Source organism: Prionailurus viverrinus, chromosome E1 (assembly GCF_022837055.1).
Source record: "Prionailurus viverrinus isolate Anna chromosome E1, UM_Priviv_1.0, whole genome shotgun sequence".
Classification (NCBI taxonomy): domain Eukaryota; kingdom Metazoa; phylum Chordata; class Mammalia; order Carnivora; family Felidae; genus Prionailurus; species Prionailurus viverrinus.
Window position 1 is genome coordinate 23,559,710 of NC_062574.1, and position 19,411 is coordinate 23,579,120.

At 39.3% G+C, this 19,411-nt stretch overlaps 1 protein-coding gene across 13 annotated transcripts in view; it reads left to right on the forward strand.

Moving 5' to 3' along the window:
• SYNRG (synergin gamma) overlaps window positions 1-19,411 on the forward strand; it is an 86,851-nt gene that overhangs the window by 46,749 nt on the left and 20,691 nt on the right. For 9 of the 13 annotated variants that reach the window (XR_007146999.1, XR_007146998.1, XM_047833604.1 and 6 more), the window contains 6 exons: window positions 663-781; window positions 984-1,046; window positions 4,896-5,843; window positions 15,405-15,998; window positions 17,777-17,940; window positions 18,739-18,792. Coding sequence is in view for 11 of the 13 variants with exons in the window: in XM_047833604.1 (XP_047689560.1) it covers window positions 663-781; window positions 984-1,046; window positions 4,896-5,843; window positions 15,405-15,998; window positions 17,777-17,940; window positions 18,739-18,792 (1,942 nt within the window). In the remaining 2 variants the exon portion in view is untranslated. The remainder of the gene's footprint in view (window positions 1-662; window positions 782-983; window positions 1,047-4,895; window positions 5,844-15,404; window positions 15,999-17,776; window positions 17,941-18,738; window positions 18,793-19,411) is intronic. The other 4 variants (XM_047833609.1, XM_047833612.1, XM_047833610.1 and 1 more) reach the window with 3 other exon arrangements.

A 19,411-nucleotide genomic window follows, 5' to 3' on the forward strand; every position in this document is an offset into this window, starting at 1 on the left:
TGATTGTTGTTTTGCTACAAAGATAGCTTCTGGAACCGCTGATGTGATCCTTGTAAAAATGTAAATTGTATTAACTCCACCGCTGCTTATCAGATGTGTGAACTTCTGCCAGTAAGCAATGCAATAAGATCAAATAAGAACAATTTACATCCTGGCTTGAACAACATTTCATAAATAGATTTTTATCTTAACTATTCCACCTCTGCATTCTGAACCCATTTTAAAGAATGATTTGTACTAAGGTTAACATAATTTACTCTAAAATATTGGGTTTACATATTTGGAACAGTTTACTTTTCCAGTGTTACGGACCTTAAGTTAACATTCTAGGAGGTCATCATTCTATGAGAATCTATTTCCAGTGCCATTCCAATTGTTTCTGTGGTTTATAAAGATGATTAGATGGTCAGCATCGGTCTGACCCATCTTGAAATAATCAATAATCAATAATCCCTCTCACATGGAAGGCATTTCAATATATTTTCCCAAAAGAAAGAGTTTAAACCTCTGTGGTGAATATATATAGTTTCTGAGTTTTAAGGCAGGGAACCATGAATTTTAATCAGGTACCTACTTGCCATTTTAATTCTAAGCTCCTACTTGATGATAAGGGAAGGATTCAATGTTCTAGTCATTAAGAAATATTTCATTTTCCCTTTTAGTGCCCCTTCTTTGTTGATGCCCCTTCCTGGCACTAAAGCATCAGCTTCGATGGATAAGTATGCTGTGTTTAAAGGAATTGCAGCTGACAAATCCTCTGAAAGTAACATTCCATTTGGAGGTAAAAACACGTTGTCAGTTCACAAACTTATGAATGTAACCTATGAATGTAAACCTTTTTAATGGTGGCCTTTTATGAGAAATGTATAAAATGCTTACACCACTTGTCAAGTATGTGCGGTTAACCCAGTCCGCCTTACTTATTTCCTTGAGTTTTAATCTCAAGTTTCGTATTCTTAATAGACTCTGTCTTTTCATCATAGAGCCTGGTGATAAATACAGTGCTTTCAGAGAACTTGAACAGACAGCAGAGGGTAAAACTTCAGGTAAGTTTTTGATTCCTTAAATGGATAAATTTCAATTTTTAAAAAATTTTATTCATTTATTTTTAAGTAAACTCTACACCCAACATGGGTCTCAACCTCACGAGCCGGAGATCAAGAGTCATGTGCTCCTCTGACTTAGCCAGCCAGGCTCCCCTCAGTTTTTAATAAAAGATATTTTTGATGATTCTTTCAGGGACATTCCTGAACATGTCTTTATTATATTGTGTGGGTGAGGTTTTTTGGCTTTGTGCCTCTGGAAATTACAAGGAAACAAAATATGGTTCAGTTATTGGAAATTCTTTTCTAAAATTTAGGGCAAACTCCAAATTGAGGCAATTTCTTCTGAAGCTAGTTATGTTCCCTTTCACTGGAAACCTTCAAGCCCGGACAGACTTCTGTATCAAATGGAAGGCTGTGACTGTCCTCAGTTATTTTAATGTTTAACAAGAACTGGAACTGTTGGCAGTGCAGCGATCTGTGGACTGTGCAGAAGTTTTGCAGCAACCAGTCTTTTCAAGATTTTCAAATGTGGCTATAATTTAATAAGATGAAGTAAGCAGGATTTATAGAAGGGCTTAAAGAGAGTAGAAGGGAATACAGAATGATAGTTTAAGAACCGTATGTGTGAAGACCGAAAGTTATGTTTGTGGTTAAATCCTAACCGGATGTGTAGGGTTTAAATAATCCATAGGTCAAATCATGTCCTTCAGAGTTTAACTGCGCATGCTACGAAATTTGCATACTCTCATGAGGATTTCTTCCTGGGGACTGTCTTTGTGTACTGAATGCTCAAATTTAGAATATCCTTCGCTCATTTGTTGTCACCCTTCTGTCCAAGGGAGGGGGATGAGAGGAGATTGTAGGAAAGGTAATATAGGAGTAAAAGTTCAAGGAAAAAGTGTACTACTTAAATATCTCTAAAAAGGAAAAATCCACCTGTCCTAAAAATATTCATTCCTTGGGAATCCTGGGTGGCTCAGTCGGTTAAATGTCCCACTCTTGATTTCAGCTCAGGTCATGGTCTCACGGTTTATGGGATCAAGCCCCGTGTGGGCTCTCTGCAGGTAGCCTGCTTGGGATTCTGTCCCCCTTACCCCCCAACGCCAACCCCACATTTTCCCTGCTCATGCACATGCTCTCGTGTGTGCGCGCTCGCTCGCTCTCTCTCTCTCTCTCTCTCAAAAATAAATAAAACACTGAAAAAAATATTCAATCCCTTATAGTTGTCAGGTTCTAGAAGTATTTCCTTCTGTTGCATTCAAGCCTTTAGGATGTAATAACTTTGTTCCTCAGTGCCTATATTAGGCACTAGGAGTACAGAGATAAAACCCTACAGGAACTTTTGGCTTGTTAATTGGTCTTTGACTCCTAGCAGTTCTTTCATCACCTCTTGGACCAAACTGAGTTTGGAGTAAAGAGCATGGTTTACTATCAGAGTTTTTTGTGTAGTGTGGTATTAATGATCATATCATAGGGGTGTTATTCCTGGGAAAAAAGGAAATATCACTAAGCTCTGTCACTTAGTAACCTACAAAACGCACAGTTCTGAACACAATACTATATGAATTTTTTGTAAATTCTAAGACACCAACACACTTGATGCATTCAGGCCGATGTATTTTTAATGAGAATAAAATAAAATATATTCTCCTAAAATGAACAAAAAGTTGGCACCTCTACTGGAAGTCCTTAAAGTTAAGTCAGGAATGAAAGCACACCAACAAAAATGTCAGCAACAATCTGGGGTTCTGTTACTAAAGTACTATAAAAGCAGCACTAAGGTACTGCTTACATTTTGATGACAAATGTGATCTCTTTTGAAATGTTTTTAGGACGTAAAAAGTGACAAGTAGAGAGGGGAACTTATGAGGATTCAGAAGGATTCAGAGGATTAATGTACCCTCTGATATGCAAGCTTCCAATGACTGCAACTAATTTATTTGCTCCCAAATTCATTTTGCTTTTGAACTTGTAAACCCACCCATTTTATCTCTTTTTGACCCTTTCACCCAGCTTACATTTCTAATGGAAACGTTTACAATTCCTCAGTAAGTTTAGTTTGCTGTGGTGATTTCTTTTTAAAAATAACAAAACAAAACTTGTCAATTTCACAGATATTTCAAAGTAGCACATCAAAAATTTAGACTGACAAAATTGGCTGCTTATGACGTTTTCATTTAGGGAAATGATACAAATATTATCAGTGATATACTTACCTAAAACAGGGTAATTTTTTTAAGTTTTACATCTGCTTCTCCTGTCAATTTGTGAAATTGACTTTAGTCTTATTAGTGGTATGTCTTAAAAACATAAAATACAGAAATTATGAATGCTGTTCCTCTCTTTCTAAAATTTCCCTAATAATATTAAATAGATTTCTCTGTGTTGATAAATTATGCTGGTGAATTAAGCCTCAGATTAAGAGGAAAAATCAGCTTCCATTGTTTCCTGTGCTTTTTTCTTATATTAAAGTATTATCGTGTTATAAGCACTAAATATTTAAAGCCTGTTTTATTATAATGACAGTTTTAAAATCAGATTTTGGTTTGAAGTACACTTTTATGGCTCATATGTCTCTAGATCTCATTTTTAGGGACAAATAGAATTTGAAAAATGGATGAAGAATTACAGCCTATGTTTTAGAATAGCATTAATATTTTTAAATAATAAGTGATGTTGGTGTAGCTATATTTATATTTGGTTTAGCTCTGATTTTCACTACCTGGTAAAATCTAGTAGATTTTATGGAAGACCTTCAGACACCATTAGAAAAATTGAGATCATCTGTTTCCTAACCTCATACTTAAGAGTGATAACGTCACTCTCATAATAAAGAAAAGAAAACTCTGTTTAGAATCATGGATTCAGATTTTTATCAACATCTTAACTGAGTCTATTTAATTGTTTATTAGAAACACATTAGTACCTATTTTCTCTAAAAAATAATAACAAAACATTTCAGTAACTCCTTTTTCAGAGTAGCACATTATAAAGTTTAAATAGTGTCCCTTGAAATTTTTAATAGTGGAGTTGGTATTTATTCAAATCCTTTTGAATTTTAATAAATAAGAGTAATTACTAGTTGGTACAGTGACATGGCTGATTTTGAGATAAGCCCAAGTGCTCACAGATTCTTTTTCTGTGAGATTCGGCTTATTTGTTATATAGAGAAGCCACTTTAAAATGTGTCCTTAGCTGGAATGAATGCTTTGCAAATAAGTAGATACCTTTTCATAATTTTTCATCAAAGTTAGCTTCAAATTAATGCCTCCACGTACTTGAGCAAGACCACTTAATATCTAACAGTATGCTTGAAGTACCTAGTTGAGCAAGGTGTTTCACATCCTAAATATTAGATGCAGGATTTTTTGTAATACTTCACTAGAGCACCCATGATACTTTTTTCCTGATTGATCACCATGTAAAACATTTTATCTTTAAAGGATCATCTTAATGTCTCTCTCTTCAGGAACCTCCAACACCCATTTCTTCCTTTCTTGTGTGCTTGGCCAGCTGGCTGTAGTGAGAAAAAAGTCCTGAGAGCAGTGCTTTTGGCCACTTGAAGGGTATGGCACTAGGACACGTATCACGTTAAAATGAGCAAACAAAACTGACATGGTTAGGTGCTCTCGGTTTGATTTTTATTTATTTTGGTATCACTAGCCTTTGGCATGGAAACAGATGTGTAGTGTCCAAAGAGCTGTTTTGGTAGGGTGTAAGCTGTGGTTGAATAATGTCAAGCTAGTGAGGGGCAAGTCTTTAAAAGTATGCTTGTAATTTAATATGCTGTGCATCAGGTGGTGTTCAGCTCAGCATTCTTATTTATTTTGCCGTGTTTTTCTCTTTCAGGAGAAAACTTTGCAGAATTCAGATCTGCGAGCACTGATGACGGTTTCACCGATTTTAAAACTGCCGATAGTCTATCACCACTAGAGCCACCAACAAAAGACCAAACTTTTCCAGCATCCTTCCCCTCAGGAGCTGTACAACAGAAACAACAAACACAAGTGAAGAATCCTCTGAACTTAGCAGACCTTGATATGTTTTCCTCAGTTAACTGCAGCAGCGAGAAACCATTATCTTTTTCAGCTGCTTTTAGTGCATCCAAATCTGTTTCCACACGGCCACAGCCAACAGGATCTGCTGCAGCTACGACAGCACTGGCATCAACTAAGATGTCTAGTTTGGCTGATGATTTTGGAGAATTCAACCTTTTTGGGGAATATTCTAGTCCAGCATCTGTTGGGGAACAGGATGACTTTGCAGATTTTATGGCTTTCAGTAATAGCTCTGTTTCATCTGAGCAAAAGGCAGATGATAAATATGACGCCCTTAAAGAGGAGGCTAGTCCTGTTCCTCTAAGTGGCAGCTTGAGCAGCACAGTGAAGAGTGGACAGAACTCCGCTGCCACATCCACCAAATACGATGTCTTCAAACAACTTTCTCTGGAAGGATCTGGACTGGGTATTGAAGAACTGAAGGATAATACCCCTTCAGGAAAAAGTGATGATGATTTTGCTGACTTCCACTCTAGTAAATTTTCTTCCATGAACTCAGACAAATCTCTGGGTGAGAAATCAGTGGCTTTCAGACACACCAAAGAAGACTCTGCTTCAGTGAAGTCCTTGGATCTCCCTTCCATTGGTGGCAGCAGTGTTGGCAAGGAGGACTCTGAAGATGCACTCTCTGTTCAGTTTGACATGAAACTGGCTGATGTGGGAGGAGATCTTAAGCATGTCATGTCTGATAGCTCTTTGGATTTACCAACAGTTAGTGGCCAGCATCCTCCTGCTGCAGGTGAGGAATTGGTGAGACTACTCTGGTAATGGTGATGTAGATTTCAAAGATGGTTCGGTGGGTGTTGACTTATAGTAGAGTAAGGCTCTGGCTCTTAACCTTAATGGATTTCTAATAACCTCTTCATTGCCAGTCCCATTGAAGCAGTGTTTAAATTAGATTCTGTGGGTACTTGGATATATGGATCCCATGAGTACTCTGGAACTTAGACTGGATAGCTAAAATGTTTTTATTTTCAAACTCTAACCCCAACTTGGTGTTAGAGGCACATAAAAATCCACTGCTAAATGAACCCTACATCACCAGGAATTTTATAAAGACTTTTGCAGTGTGGGTACTGTTCCTCCATTTCTGTGAGTGAGGTCAGTGTTTTCCTCTCCTTTTCTCTTCTCTTGGGTCTGTTTGGCAGCGGCCAATATAGTATTCTGTTTGGCTGACAGAACTGATTCTTGTTAGGCCAAGCCTTAGTAAAAATTAGTTTAGCCAGTCGTACTGTGGTTTGCCACACCCCCACAAGAGAGGATGGAAAGAGCTTGTGTGTGGATGTCCTGTGTGCCAGGGTCTGGCAAGGAGGAGGGCATGAGTCGTTAGTGGAGTTCAGGTACGGTTTTCAGCGTTAACTCTATTACTGAAAGTATTGAATTGTAACACATCTGTAGATGGTAGAATAGGGTAACTACTCACTTTCTCATAAAATGTTTGAAAACATCCTATAAGGGAGCCCTCTTTAAATTCTGTATGGATTTACATGTAGCAGTTTATTCTCTAGTCCAACTTCCTGACATAAAATCTAGATTCCCAAGTGTCCTCGTTTTTATTTTGTTTTGTTATTTGCTATGTTATATAGAAAGATAAACCCATTTTGTGGCCTTTAATAATGAGAACTATCTCAGTATTACTGTATTATTCTAGAAAACGTATTATGCATATGAAGGGTTTGTTGTTTTTCTAACTAGAGAGGGACATGTAAGACACTTCCAAGTTTACAGATTCCAGCAGAAATGTTAAAGAGTATTACGGCTTTTGCATAGATCACATTGGTAAGTCAGAAAACAAAATCGCCTCCATCCTTTGGCTATTGAAATGTTGGAGGTATCCTTAAACGGGGTGCCGAATCGAGAGCAGGTGTTCAGAGACCGTGTGTGTCTCCCGTGGCGGCTTGCTGAGGCTTTGTCTAAGGGCGGTGGGCTGTCTGCGGGGCTCCTTGTGCCCCTGACTGTTGACTTCCTTTTTTTGTACTTTTCCTCAGACGTTTTCCTATTTTTTTGCTGCTCTTTGTTTGATAGGGTGATTTTGTTTCTCTTTTTTGTACGAGCTGCTTGAGCCACCGTGGTTGGTTGCAGAGTGCTCTGTTTTTTTGAACAATATTTGATTTTTATTTAAAAATCTCATAACATGTATACTAGCCTTCTGGACTCTCAAGTTACTAATTAGAAGCTATTTTTCTGAAAGTGAATCTATATTCTTTCATAGTGCCAAGCTAGATGTCTTTATGAGATGAGTCTAATCAGGTTTGTGATGTCTTTCTTTTTCCTTCTTTTAAAATTTTTCCATTTTATTTGGGGAGGGGAGGTCTTTTGACTGAGCTTGTTCTGACTGACCTGTTAAAATAATCTTCTGTGCACATGTTCTTTTATGTATGTTTGGAACATTCCCAGCTTGGAACCTGTAATGTTCAAGCCAAGTCTCTTCAGTTTGAGGATATCCTTAAAAGCATATTGTTTCCTCTTTTTGATCTGTAAACCTCCTGTCAGAAAGAGCAGTATCCCTTTAGAGCGGTTGTCACAAGGGGTTGATGTCTGACCAATGGGCTATATTGTTGTTGGACAAAACTGCTGCATAAATGTACTGTAGAAGGTAAATGGCAGGGACTTCTTCAACGCAGTTTGGTTTTTCTTTATCCTCACATTGACTGCAGTATCTCATGCTCTCTTGGTCTGAGGGTTAAAGATAACTTCTTACTGGAGAAATAAAAAATGGGCTGATGAAAAGAGAATAAAACCTAGCAAATTGCTATCTCTGGACCTTAGTGTTGTTGAGAAACCCTAACTTAACTCTGAAAGGGATACTGTCTCTTTTAACTCTTACAATAATTCTTTGTATGGAAGGTAGATAATACTAATAATAACATTGCCTGATTTCTCTGCGTATTATTACATTTAACCCTTTGGGCCCTTGCTGCAATATAATTTCATCTAGGCTGCTTTATCCCCACCACTAAATTTAATCTGGCCCCAAAGCATCTTGATGTGCAGTCATTACAATCATCTGGTTTTGTTGGCAGCAAGAGCTTACCCTCATTTGTGACACTCTCAAAGGGTTAGCGAGACTTCTGTAGCTCCCTACCTACCTGTAAAGTAGCTCTTCTTTGACATTGAAAATCGTTGTATTTTAATCAGCGCCTTATTATCAGTATTTTTTTCTTTTTGGCTGCTTTTCTGATGTCTTTTTTTCAATTTAGACATTTTCTGTGTGAATGTGCCTTTTCGAACTTGCTTTGGTATATTCCTCTGCAAATACTGATCTGCATGCTTATTCTGATGACTTCTTTTCCAGCTCTTCTGTACCACTCTCTTTTGTGATCTGTAAGTCCTATGTTAATAAATAATTCTTTGGCATATTTTGAAAGTGTGGGGATGTGTGTAATTTGTACTTTTTCAGGATTAGACCAAAGAAATACCTGGTCCATATCAAGTGTAAAACAATAGCACTTCCTGTGATTAAAGGGTTTTCCCTTTTGTCTCTTCAAATACCTTTCTTCTAAGAAAGTATTGGTTTAGCCCTTTCCCCTAATAATCCCATTGATATAAATTTTTAACATGGCACTGGATTAAAACATAACTTTAAATGTTTAAAAAATAAATGTAAACCTTACACACTGTGTAATAGGGAAAAGTTACTCCTTTCTTCTAGTGAGAAAATGGGAGTCGATTTTATTGCTTAGTAAACCTCACAGAGCCCACCACCATGAGGAGTTGCACTGTGAAGAGGGGCAGGTGAGGGACAGCTCTAATAGTTGAGTGTTGGGGACAGGGGATACATCTGTTAATAACTAGATGTCTGTAAATTTAAAATAAATCATGCAATGGTGTTGAGATGGGCTTCTGAGCACAGTACATGCAAACTGAATTTCAATTGATAATCTTTGTGATGGAGAGTGTTCAGTGTTAACATCAGGAAGTCTTCAGGTCTGAATTCAGTGTGGGTCTGAAATAGGTGCTCACCCTCTACTTGTAGAGCCTGTTATCTTTACAACTTCAGAATGTATTATAAAGCTCACAGTCCATAAAGCAAGTTCTTAAAACGATTTTAGGATATCTTCAAAGCAAGCTTTAAATCACTTTCATTTTTTGAGAAAATAATTCTAGAAAGATGCACAAAAGTTAGCAATAAGAGAATGCTAAGTTTGGAAAATATTTTTTCTATCTTAGAGAATATTAATAGCAAAAAACCTTAGGAATACTATTGTTTTTTAGATCATAAACCCAAGACCAATAAAAACCTTGGAAAAAAGGATTGTTTCCATGGTTTCCATTTTTTTCTTATATTTTGAAATTTTAGTTCTTTTTTTAAGAATTTGAGGCAGAAAGAAATTAAACCATTGAAAATGAGGATTTTGAAGAGGATTCCAGAGAGATCACTTACAGTATCTGCAATAGGCCATTTGGGAAAGAAAAAAGTTGCATGTTGGTGGTTAGATTAATTCAAAGAGGGGTACCCAGGTGGCTCAGTCAGTTAAACGTCCGACTTTAGCTCGGGTCACGATCTCACAGTTCGTGAGTTCGAGCCCTGCATCGGGCTCTGTGCTGACAGCTCCGAGCCTGGAACCTGCTTCAGATTCTTTGTCTCCCTCTCTCTCTGCCCCTCCCCTTCCCATGCTCTGTCTCTCTCACTCTCTCTGTCTCTCAAAAATAAATACATTAAAAAAAAAATTTTTTTAAGTAATGTTTAGATTAATGCAAAGAAAAGCTGAATCTGCCATTCAAACTACTGTGTTTTCCAGAAATTAATGCTTTAGAAAGTTGGATAATACTTGGTTTCAGAAACCTTGTGTAAATTATATTACATTTTAATTATGATGTATGCTGCTAACTAATTTGGAAGAAAGAGATCTTGGTGTAGCCTCCATCTAGTGATAATACCAACTGCCCTTTATTTAGAATTTTCTAGCGCTGTGTATGAGACTAATCTTGTGGTGGCTTTGGCTAAGAAATTGCTTTGTCAATGGAATTATCTAATGCTAAATTGGTCCATCTGGGACTGCTTTATTTTGTCCTTTCTGCATTTATCTGAGCAGGCTGAACTGTGTGTAAAACATAATCACGTTCATAAACTGAACAGTTAATTTTTCTAGAGTAACATTACTTTTCGGGAGGAAGTCTTAATAATATGGTAATATAAACTTGCAACAAAGACTTGAAGAACTCTATGCTACAGGTTCAAGCAAACAAACAAATACTGTTGTGTTTACTCCTATGCCAAGTAAAGTAATCCAGTTACTGCTGATGTCACACATCAGTGCCTGAGCAAATGTACAAGTGTATTCATATTCTACATTCACTCTGTTGTTCACATTAAAATCTCTATGGAGTTTTAAAAGTAGCAAATGAACAGGAAGGGGATGCTGGCAGTATTGAAGAAGCTGGGCTAAATCCAAAAATAATTCAAAGAATCAAATTATTTTTATTTATTGTTTATTTTTAGTCTTTTTAAAAAAATTTTTTAATATTTATTTTTGAGAGAGAGACAGAGTACGAGTGGGGGAGGAGCAGAGAGAGAGGGAGACACAGAATCTGAAGTAGGCTCCAGGTTCTGAGCTGTCAGCACAGAGCCCAAAATGGGGCTCAAACCCATGAACCGTGAGATCATGACCTGAGTGGAAGTTGGACGCTTAACCGACTGAGCCACCCAGGCACCCCAATTTAAAAAAGAAAAAGAAAAAAAGTTTGGGAAAGAGAGAGTACAAGTGGGGGAGGGGCAGAAAAAGAGAGAATCCCACACAGGCTCTGCACTGACAGTGCAGGGCCCAAACTCATGAACCGGGAGATCATGACCTGAGCCCAGACCAAGAGTTAGACACTTAATCGACTGAGCCACCCAGGTGCCCCAGAATCAAATTATGTTTAAAGAGCTGCTTCTAGCTTTGTTTTTCCATCAGTTGAACTCTTTTGATAAGTTGTTTTGGAAAAGGTTGGCCCAGTGGCTTTGAGAGCATGATAAGATTATGTGCATAAGAGGGTCTTCTGGGTGCTGCTCTCTCCCTTGCATGGCCAAAAGGCCCTAAATGTAATTGCCATCTTCTATGCTCATTTGGTGAGATTGTTAATGGTGACCATGAGCAGTCCTGCTGTACATACAGTTGATCCTTGAACAACATGGGGGTTAAGGACATTGACCCCCAGTGCAGTCCAGAATCCACATACAACTTTTGACTAATAGCCTACCATTGACCAGAAGCCTTACCGTATAAAGTTGGTTAACACATGTATTATATATTGTATTCCAATAAAGTAAGCTAGCAAAAAGAGTTATTAAGAAAATCACAAGGACAAGAAAATACATTTACAGTACTAAACTGTATTTATTTTTAAAGATCCATGTATAAGTGGACCTATGCAATTCAAACCCATGTTGTTCAAGGGTCAGCTGTATGTCCTGACACCATTCCTTAGCCTTCCAGCCCCCTCTGACTTAAAATACCCACAGAGTAACTGCTTTTCTTTATTGAACTTAAAGCACTGACAGGAACCTGAAGGTGCTTACAGATAGCATGGGTATCATTTAAACCCTGGATGTATGTGAGTCGGTACAAATGAAGAATGGGAGGTGTCTGTGCAAATTAGAAAACACTAGAAGGCAATCTATACAGCAGCCTTTTGTAGCCTGTCATACTTAACACTGTGATCACTTTCCTCTTTTCTTCAATAACTCTCAGAGTATTTGAGACTTACAGGACACAACCCAGGTTTTATAGTTAATAGAGAATGTAAAGGCAGGATAGGGCCAGGGGTAGAAAGAAGTTGAAATGTACACATATTTCATGGTTTGCGTTGGTAAGTGAAGTTTGGATTAAATCAGCATTGGAAATTAAAAGATATTTCTTCCTCAGTCCAATGTACATTTTTATTGCTATATAAAACACTGGAGAATAGTGGATTTTGCACATGTATCCTTTCTTCTTTTTCTAAACCCCCATCTCAAAAGCCAGTAACGTAATCATCTGGGCATATGCTTACGGCTTTAGAAAAGGTCCATGGGAATTGGTATGGCCTTTGTGTCTTGTGGCAGCTCACATTCTTTGTTCCAAGAAATACCTTGTTTTTGTGTTCAACATCCGTTCAGAAGGGATTTGAATAGAGGTTATGGAAAAGACTGATAGGGTTACTTGCCAGCATAAGCAAGAAATCCATGTCTTGATTTAAGATCCATGATGGAAAGGAGCTAGCATAGTTTATTCCTTTGGCCTCTGTAATAGGACATTCCTGGTTGCAAACAAATATCTGTATTACAGCACACAATTTGGCCTATTATCCGTGTGCAATAGCAGTTCTACCTAGCACAGCCTAAGTAAGAGTTCTCCTGTAGACTTGGAGATACAGTAGTGATTCTCTGTTTGTTTTATTGCAGCCCTTCTGCTTTCTTTTTCCTTTTTCTTTTGCAATTTTCAAACTTCAGCTATCGAATGGAAGACCCAGCAATAGAAACTTCAGTGATTACAAAGTGTGGGTTATTCCATATCATTTTTGTAGACAGGGCTTCCATCACTTATGTTGTAGTTCTCCCAGAATCTTTAATATTTTGAAGACTGTCATACAGTAATACATGTAATTTGCTTAGAAAATGTAAAACAGTTATCATGGGCAATGAGAAATTTCCTTGGCTTACCCTACCCCTCAGTGAATTGATTTATCACAGTTTTCTTAGAAAATGGTTTACTAATATTCACCATGCCAGGAAATACTACTCAGTTTAATATTATTTATAGATACTAAGATTTAGGAATACCACGTTCTCATATTCCTTATGTAATTCAGTTTCAGTATTTCCTTATGCGTTCAAATGAATTGCACTTCAGTACATTTTTTTTACATAATAATGGCCAATAAATAAGCAAAAGTAAACTTTTAAAATCAGCCTTGATTTTGGTATCCAGCTTGATCAGCTGGATTTTGGTATATCTTATATATTTACACTTCATTTTTTTATATATATAATTTTTTTTTATATAATTCATTTTTTAAAAATCTTTCATTTGGTCATTTCTGTGAGTTGCTCTAAAAGGCAAAATGTTATGTCTCTCATTTTTAATAAAAATAAGATTTGTTGAAGATCTGTAGTATTATAAAAATATTTAAAAGCTCTTCAGCTAAGGTAATCCCTTATTGCTCATAATGCCTTTTACCTCATTATAGTGCAATCATTTCTGGTTGTTTTTTTAACCCTTTTTTTCTTATTGCATAAGTGCACAAAAGGGTCTTTTTATTACCATAGCAACTGGATTGTGGTTTTCGAACTAGAGCCTAACTTTCTAATAAATTTACCGTCAGTCTTTGGGAAAATTGCTACCCTTTTAGGAGGTGAGATTCTTAAAGCAGTTCATAATACAGCTTCCCCAAAAAGCTTTCTGGTAGGGTCCAATAATAAAAATATCTGTATTCTGAGACATTTTTCTGAACGCACACGTTGAAGACCACTCTCATGTGTCACTGCGTCTGCCCCTTGATTGAAGTTTCCCTCACTGGAGTCAGGGCACCTTCTGATCCCTTTAAATAGTAGTAGCTGGGGGTGGGAGGCACGAAATGCTACAGCCAGAGATTAAGAAAGCATTTTGCCTGAAGCCTTGTTTTATTCATTCTAAACTGTACAGTTTTCACCTGAATCTTTGTCTCCCTCTTGTTCAATAAGCCAAATTTGAAAGGGTACCATTTGCACCACAGAGGTTTAAAATATACTGTTCTATGAAAGCTGGTACCCGCTTTTGGCTGGTTCGCCTTTTGTGTAATCTAGGGTTTTCCACTGTTATTATTCATTTAGTACCCTTTTCCTACTTGAGTTTAAAGCGAGAGAGGTTTGGTTTATACTGTCAGGAGAGCCATGGACATGGCAGGAGCCCCTTAACCCTCAGAGGAAAAAAAGAGAAAATGACCGAGTGTGGTTCACCTGTTGACTTAGTTCGGAAAACCTGGATCACCGAACTCGTGAGCATTTGCCTTGTAAAGTACACTTGTAGCCGTCAGAGAGAGGGAGTCTGCCTTTGGCCCTCCGGCCTCGTAGACAGCGACCAGGATGAAACTCAGCCCGCCAACCAGGCTGCATAGACTGCCCTGCTGAAACCGGGGTGCTCCGCACGAGCGGCTTTCGCCCTCAGCTGGGTGTGCTTTTTGAAAATGGGCAAGAAACTTTCCCTTGTCAGACCATTAAAGTGATGAGTTGGCCCTTCATTTGCACTCTGAGATAACTCCATCGTAGACCCTAAAGCCGCACCTAAATGTCAAATGAAGGCCCGGGGCAACTATGCTGTACAGATGTTGCTATTATATACTGCTCACCGGGCATCAAGCGGGGCGGCCCTTTCCACACATTACTGGGGAGTCGACACAACACAGGCCCTTCCGTGAGCAAGACAAGGTTAAGAAACATTAAATAACTTGCCTAGTGTCACACAAGTAGTAGGTGGCAGCACTAGAGTCGAACCCTGATGTGTCTAAATCAAAAACCTACATTTTTTCTGGTGTTTTATGCTACCTCTCAGATGATCTAAACGTGTATTAAGAATGCTTTGTGAAATGAGTCTTCTGCCCCAGCGTTTCCTTCTTTTTCTTCTTTCTTTTCTTCTTTTTTTTTTTTTTTTTTTTTTTTTAATGAGGGGCTGATACATAGTTGAAGGAGAAACAGGAGCCCACCAGGACCCAGACCTTTGATTCTATTTTTTAGAGGCTAAAGTAGATTAGGTTGATTTTTCTTTCCTCATACTCCATCACAGCAGTATGACATCATATTGACCAAAATAACAACTAGGTAAGTAACTGCTTAATTAAAATCTATCGTTCGATCTTGCGAGACAGAGACTCCTGAAAACTGGCTAAAAGTTAGATGACATTACTTACACTTTACTTTTGAGAAATTGTCAGTTTTTCACTAGTTTGTCATGTACATTCTGTCCATCCGTGTGTTAAAGGAACATTTCCCAACCAAGCTGGGGCAAAAGGCACCAGTTGTAGGCAGGGGGTATTGTAAGTACATCTTAAAACTTGTAAGTGAACAGTTTATCAAATAACCCTAATCATGTCATATGTTGGTAGATGATACTCCTGTCTTTTATAGTAATCTTTATATGCAAAGAAAATAACTCTGTAACTAAATATAAATGCCAACTCGGTTTTTAAAGATCAGATTTTATAGCCCAATTCCTTTAATTTTAGTACAAGCTCTAAATGTAGTTAACTCCAGCATAGCATAAAACTAATCAAATATGCTAGACATTTTGCTTCTGCAGAGTTTAGGGCATTTTGCCTAAATCATGAGCTTGCCTCTAATTGTGGGGTCTTATTTCCCTTTCAGATATAGAGGACTTAAAATATGCTGCTTTTGGAACCTACAGTAGCAATTTTGCAGTGAGCACACTTACGAGCTATGACTGGTCAGACAGGGATGATGCGTCTCAGGGCAGAAAACTCTCTCCATTTGTCCTCTCAGCAGGAAGCGGGTCCTCCTCAGCTGCCTCGGTTCTTCAAAAGAAAGAGACTTCATTCGACAGTTCCGAAAACATCACCATGACCTCTCTCTCCAGAGTTACAACCTTCACAAATGAAGATGCTCTTCCAGAGGCCACCTTCCCAGCTTTTGCCAGTTTTAAAGATGTGATTCCTCAGACCAGTGAGCAAAAGGAATATGAAAGTGGGGACTATAAAGATTTCATGAGACAGGACTTGCCTACAGCCGAACGGAGCCCGGACGCCACCTGTCCAAGCCCGGCCTCCAGCGGCACTTCTCACGACACTCCCAAAGAATGTGCAGATGACTTTGGAGAGTTTCAAAGTGAAAAGCCCAAAATCAGCAAATTTGACTTTTTGGTGGCCAATTCACAGAGCAAAATGAAATCCAGTGAAGAAATGATCAAAAGTGAGCTGGCGACCTTTGACCTTTCTGTTCAAGGTGAGTTGCTTTCAGTGTCGACTGTACTGTGGTGGTTTCTTCCACTGAGATATTAGATGTTCTTTCTAACAGAAAGTTGGTCTCTGGTTTAGTGGGAAATGGATTTGCAGCCTCTGAAATCAGGGTCTATTATAGATGGCTATACAAAAGGGTTTGCAGCTAAACTGAAGTCAAGGCTGTATCCCTCAGATAATTGCTTTTTGGGCTAAAAACAAGCACAGCATACAGTCTGTTCATTAGCTTGTTGGCTAGAGGGGTACTGTGTTAAAAGAGCCAGAGAAATGGATTTGATGCACTTGGGGACAAGTCAACCCTGCTCTTATTCCCTGGCTATGGGCTGTGTTTTTTAATCCAGAAGCTGCAACGTGGGTCTGGATCCAGTCTGCAGACTGTTTTTTTTGTTTTTGTTTTTGTTTTTGTTTTTTTAAGTTTATTGATTTATTTTGAAAGAGCGAGCACGAGTGAAGGAGGGGCAGAGAGAGAGGGTGACAGAGAATCCCAAGTAAGCTCTGCACTGTCAGCACAGAGCCTGATGAGGGGCTCGAACTCACGAAACCATGTAAACATGGCCTGAACTAAAACTAAGAGTCAGACGCTTAAATGACCGAGCCAGCCAGGTTGCCCCTGCAGACTTGTTTTGATTGAGCCACACAGAAGGTTTTTTTAATGTGCTGCCAGCCAATAAGAATCATGAGATTTCACAATCTGGATTTCTAGCTTTTCTTGAAAAGTAATATCTGGCAATACTAGGCCTGTATCCCCCCTTTTGACAATCAAGTAGAGCTGAATGGCACTGCCCCCTCTAACAGATGGGGTATGCTGTCCTCCTTGTCACAGTCCCCATCACCTCTTCTCTGGCTGACCCACTTCAGTCATGCACTTGACCTGCCTGCTCTCTGAAAGCATTTGAGTTTGCCCCTTCTGCTTTAAGCCCATCCTGACAGAAGGCATCATTGATTTCTGTTGGATCGAGAGTATGTAGGAGCTCAGTGCAAATCCGTGACTAATGACTGGAAAGGCAACACGACTCTTACGCACTGATATTTAAAAAGACACTTTGTCCTCCAGACTCCAGTGGCTTTGCACTTGTGCTAGATCAGGGAAGAGTAATGGAGAAAATTAAAGTCAGGGAAACCAAGCAGAAGTGAACAACCAGAAGGATTCAACATAGGGCATACTTCATTTTATTGCGCCTCCTGGGTACTGTGTTTTTTACAGTTTGAAGATTTGTCACAGCCTTAGGTCAAGCAAGTCTGTCAGTGCCATTGTTGCAACAGCATTTGCTCACTTGTGTCGCCGTGTCACGTTTTGGTGATTCTTGCAACATGTCAAACTTTTTCATTATTACATTGTTATGGTGATGTGTGATCAGTGATTACAACCACTGAAAGCTCAGATGATGGCTGAGCTTGTGATTTTTTTCAATGAAGTATTTTTTAATCTTTGCACATTGATTTTTTTTTTGGACATAATGCTATTTATTGCCCACTTAGTAGACTATAGCGTAGGGCAAACATAACTTTTATCTGTACTGGGAAATCCCAAAATTCATTTGACTCACTTTATTGCAATACTCACTTTATTGATGTGGTTGGGAGCCAAACCCGCAACATCTCCGAGATATGCCTGGATAGCTTGCCAGAGGAGAATGAACACGGATTGTGTTTCTGAATGCCTCATGACAGAAGCATCTAAAGAAGAGGGTCATGTTAGCAAGGAAGAGCCTCGGCTTGAATTAAGCTGAGTAATCAGAACCTTTGTGCCATCCACTTCTCCAGGATCACACAAAAGGAGTTTGAGCCTTGGTGATAAAGAAATAAGCCGTTCTTCTCCTTCTCCGGCTTTGGAGCAGCCTTTCAGGGACCGTTCCAACACTCTGAGTGAGAAGCCGGCTCTGCCTGTCATCCGTGACAAATACAAAGATCTGACAGGAGAGGTGGAGGTGAGCAGGGGAGTTTTCTACAGAGGGGCAGGGAAAAGACCAAGTGAGCACTGAGGGCCTCAAGAAAAACTGCTTTCAACTTTCTGTGGGGAAGCGAGGGACAGAAAGTCACAAGGCACCAGACACAAAATATTCAATTAAAGTGAGAGAATGGCAGCATTAGCCCTGGATGAAAATACTTCTCAGGTGGGACATCTGCTGAAAGGAGTCAGCGGCCCTAAAATTGAAATTGTTCAGGAGACTTCACGAGGAGGGGTGTTTGGGGGAGTTTTTCTTTGAGCACTTAGACTTTATCACTTTAGACTTAGTGAATGTTAAAACACCAGATAGAGGAGATGAGGAAAGTCTGGATTTGCTGCGTCTTAGTCCCACGCTGTCTTCCTCCTACAGCCAATACCCTTATGTCTCCTCTGTGCCCTCCTTGTCGTTCATACATGCTCACACACACACGGCCTCATAGCTGTGGAGTGGGAAGCTGGTGGTTTAGTATTAGCTCTTGTACTAGACACCTATGTGGCAAGTGCCTTTGGAGAAGCTTAAACTATTCCTAGAACCAGTGAGCCAACATTTGCAGAGGGAAGCTGCTACAAAACATTCCCCTCAGACTCACAGATCATGTGCTCAGAAGGTGCACTTAGTAATTGTGAAGAGTCATCAGTGGTTTCAAGAGATAAACCATGCTTGAAGTAGAGTGTTTTTAATAAAAAGTAAAGCCTTCCAATGCTCTGTACATTGACAGAAATCATAGAGGACTCCAGTCCTGCCTGTTTAACCCCGTTGTTTTTATAAATTTCACAGGAGAATGAGAGATATGCATATGAATGGCAGAGGTGCCTGGGGAGCGCCCTAGATGTGAGTATGTCACTTTTGCGGTGCTTTCACATGTGTGAGTGCTGTCTTGTGCTGTTTTGCCCTCTCCTTGGTGCCTTTGAATGGACAGAGGAAAACTTGAGGAGAGCCCTTCCTCCATGGCCTTGTGCAAAGGGAAGCTGGAGGGAAAGCCATACGGCTTAAGTGAGGCTTCTTTCACGTGTATGATAGCAAAAGTGGCTCATTTGTCCCTTGTGCCCTCACCTGTCACTGTGTTTAAGAAATAACAGTGAGGGGCGCCTGGGTGGCTCAGTTGGTTGAGCATCTGACTCTTGATTTTGGCTCAGGTCGTGATCCCAGGGTCATGGGATTGAGCCCTTTGTCGGGCTCCATGCTGAGCATGGAGCTTGCTCAAGATATTCTCTCTCTCTCTCTCTCTCTCTCTCTCTCTCTCTCTCTCTCTCTCTCTCCCCCTCCCTCCGTCCCTCCCTCCCCTTCCCCCTTTCTCTCTCTCTCTGTCTCTCTCTCCCTCTCTCCTCCTCCCTCCCTTTCCCTCTCCCTCCCTCTCCCCCCCACCTCTCCCCTTCTCACATGCACATGAGCACATTTTCTGTCTCTCTAAAGAAGAAAAAAGAAAATAACAAAATGATATCATTAATGC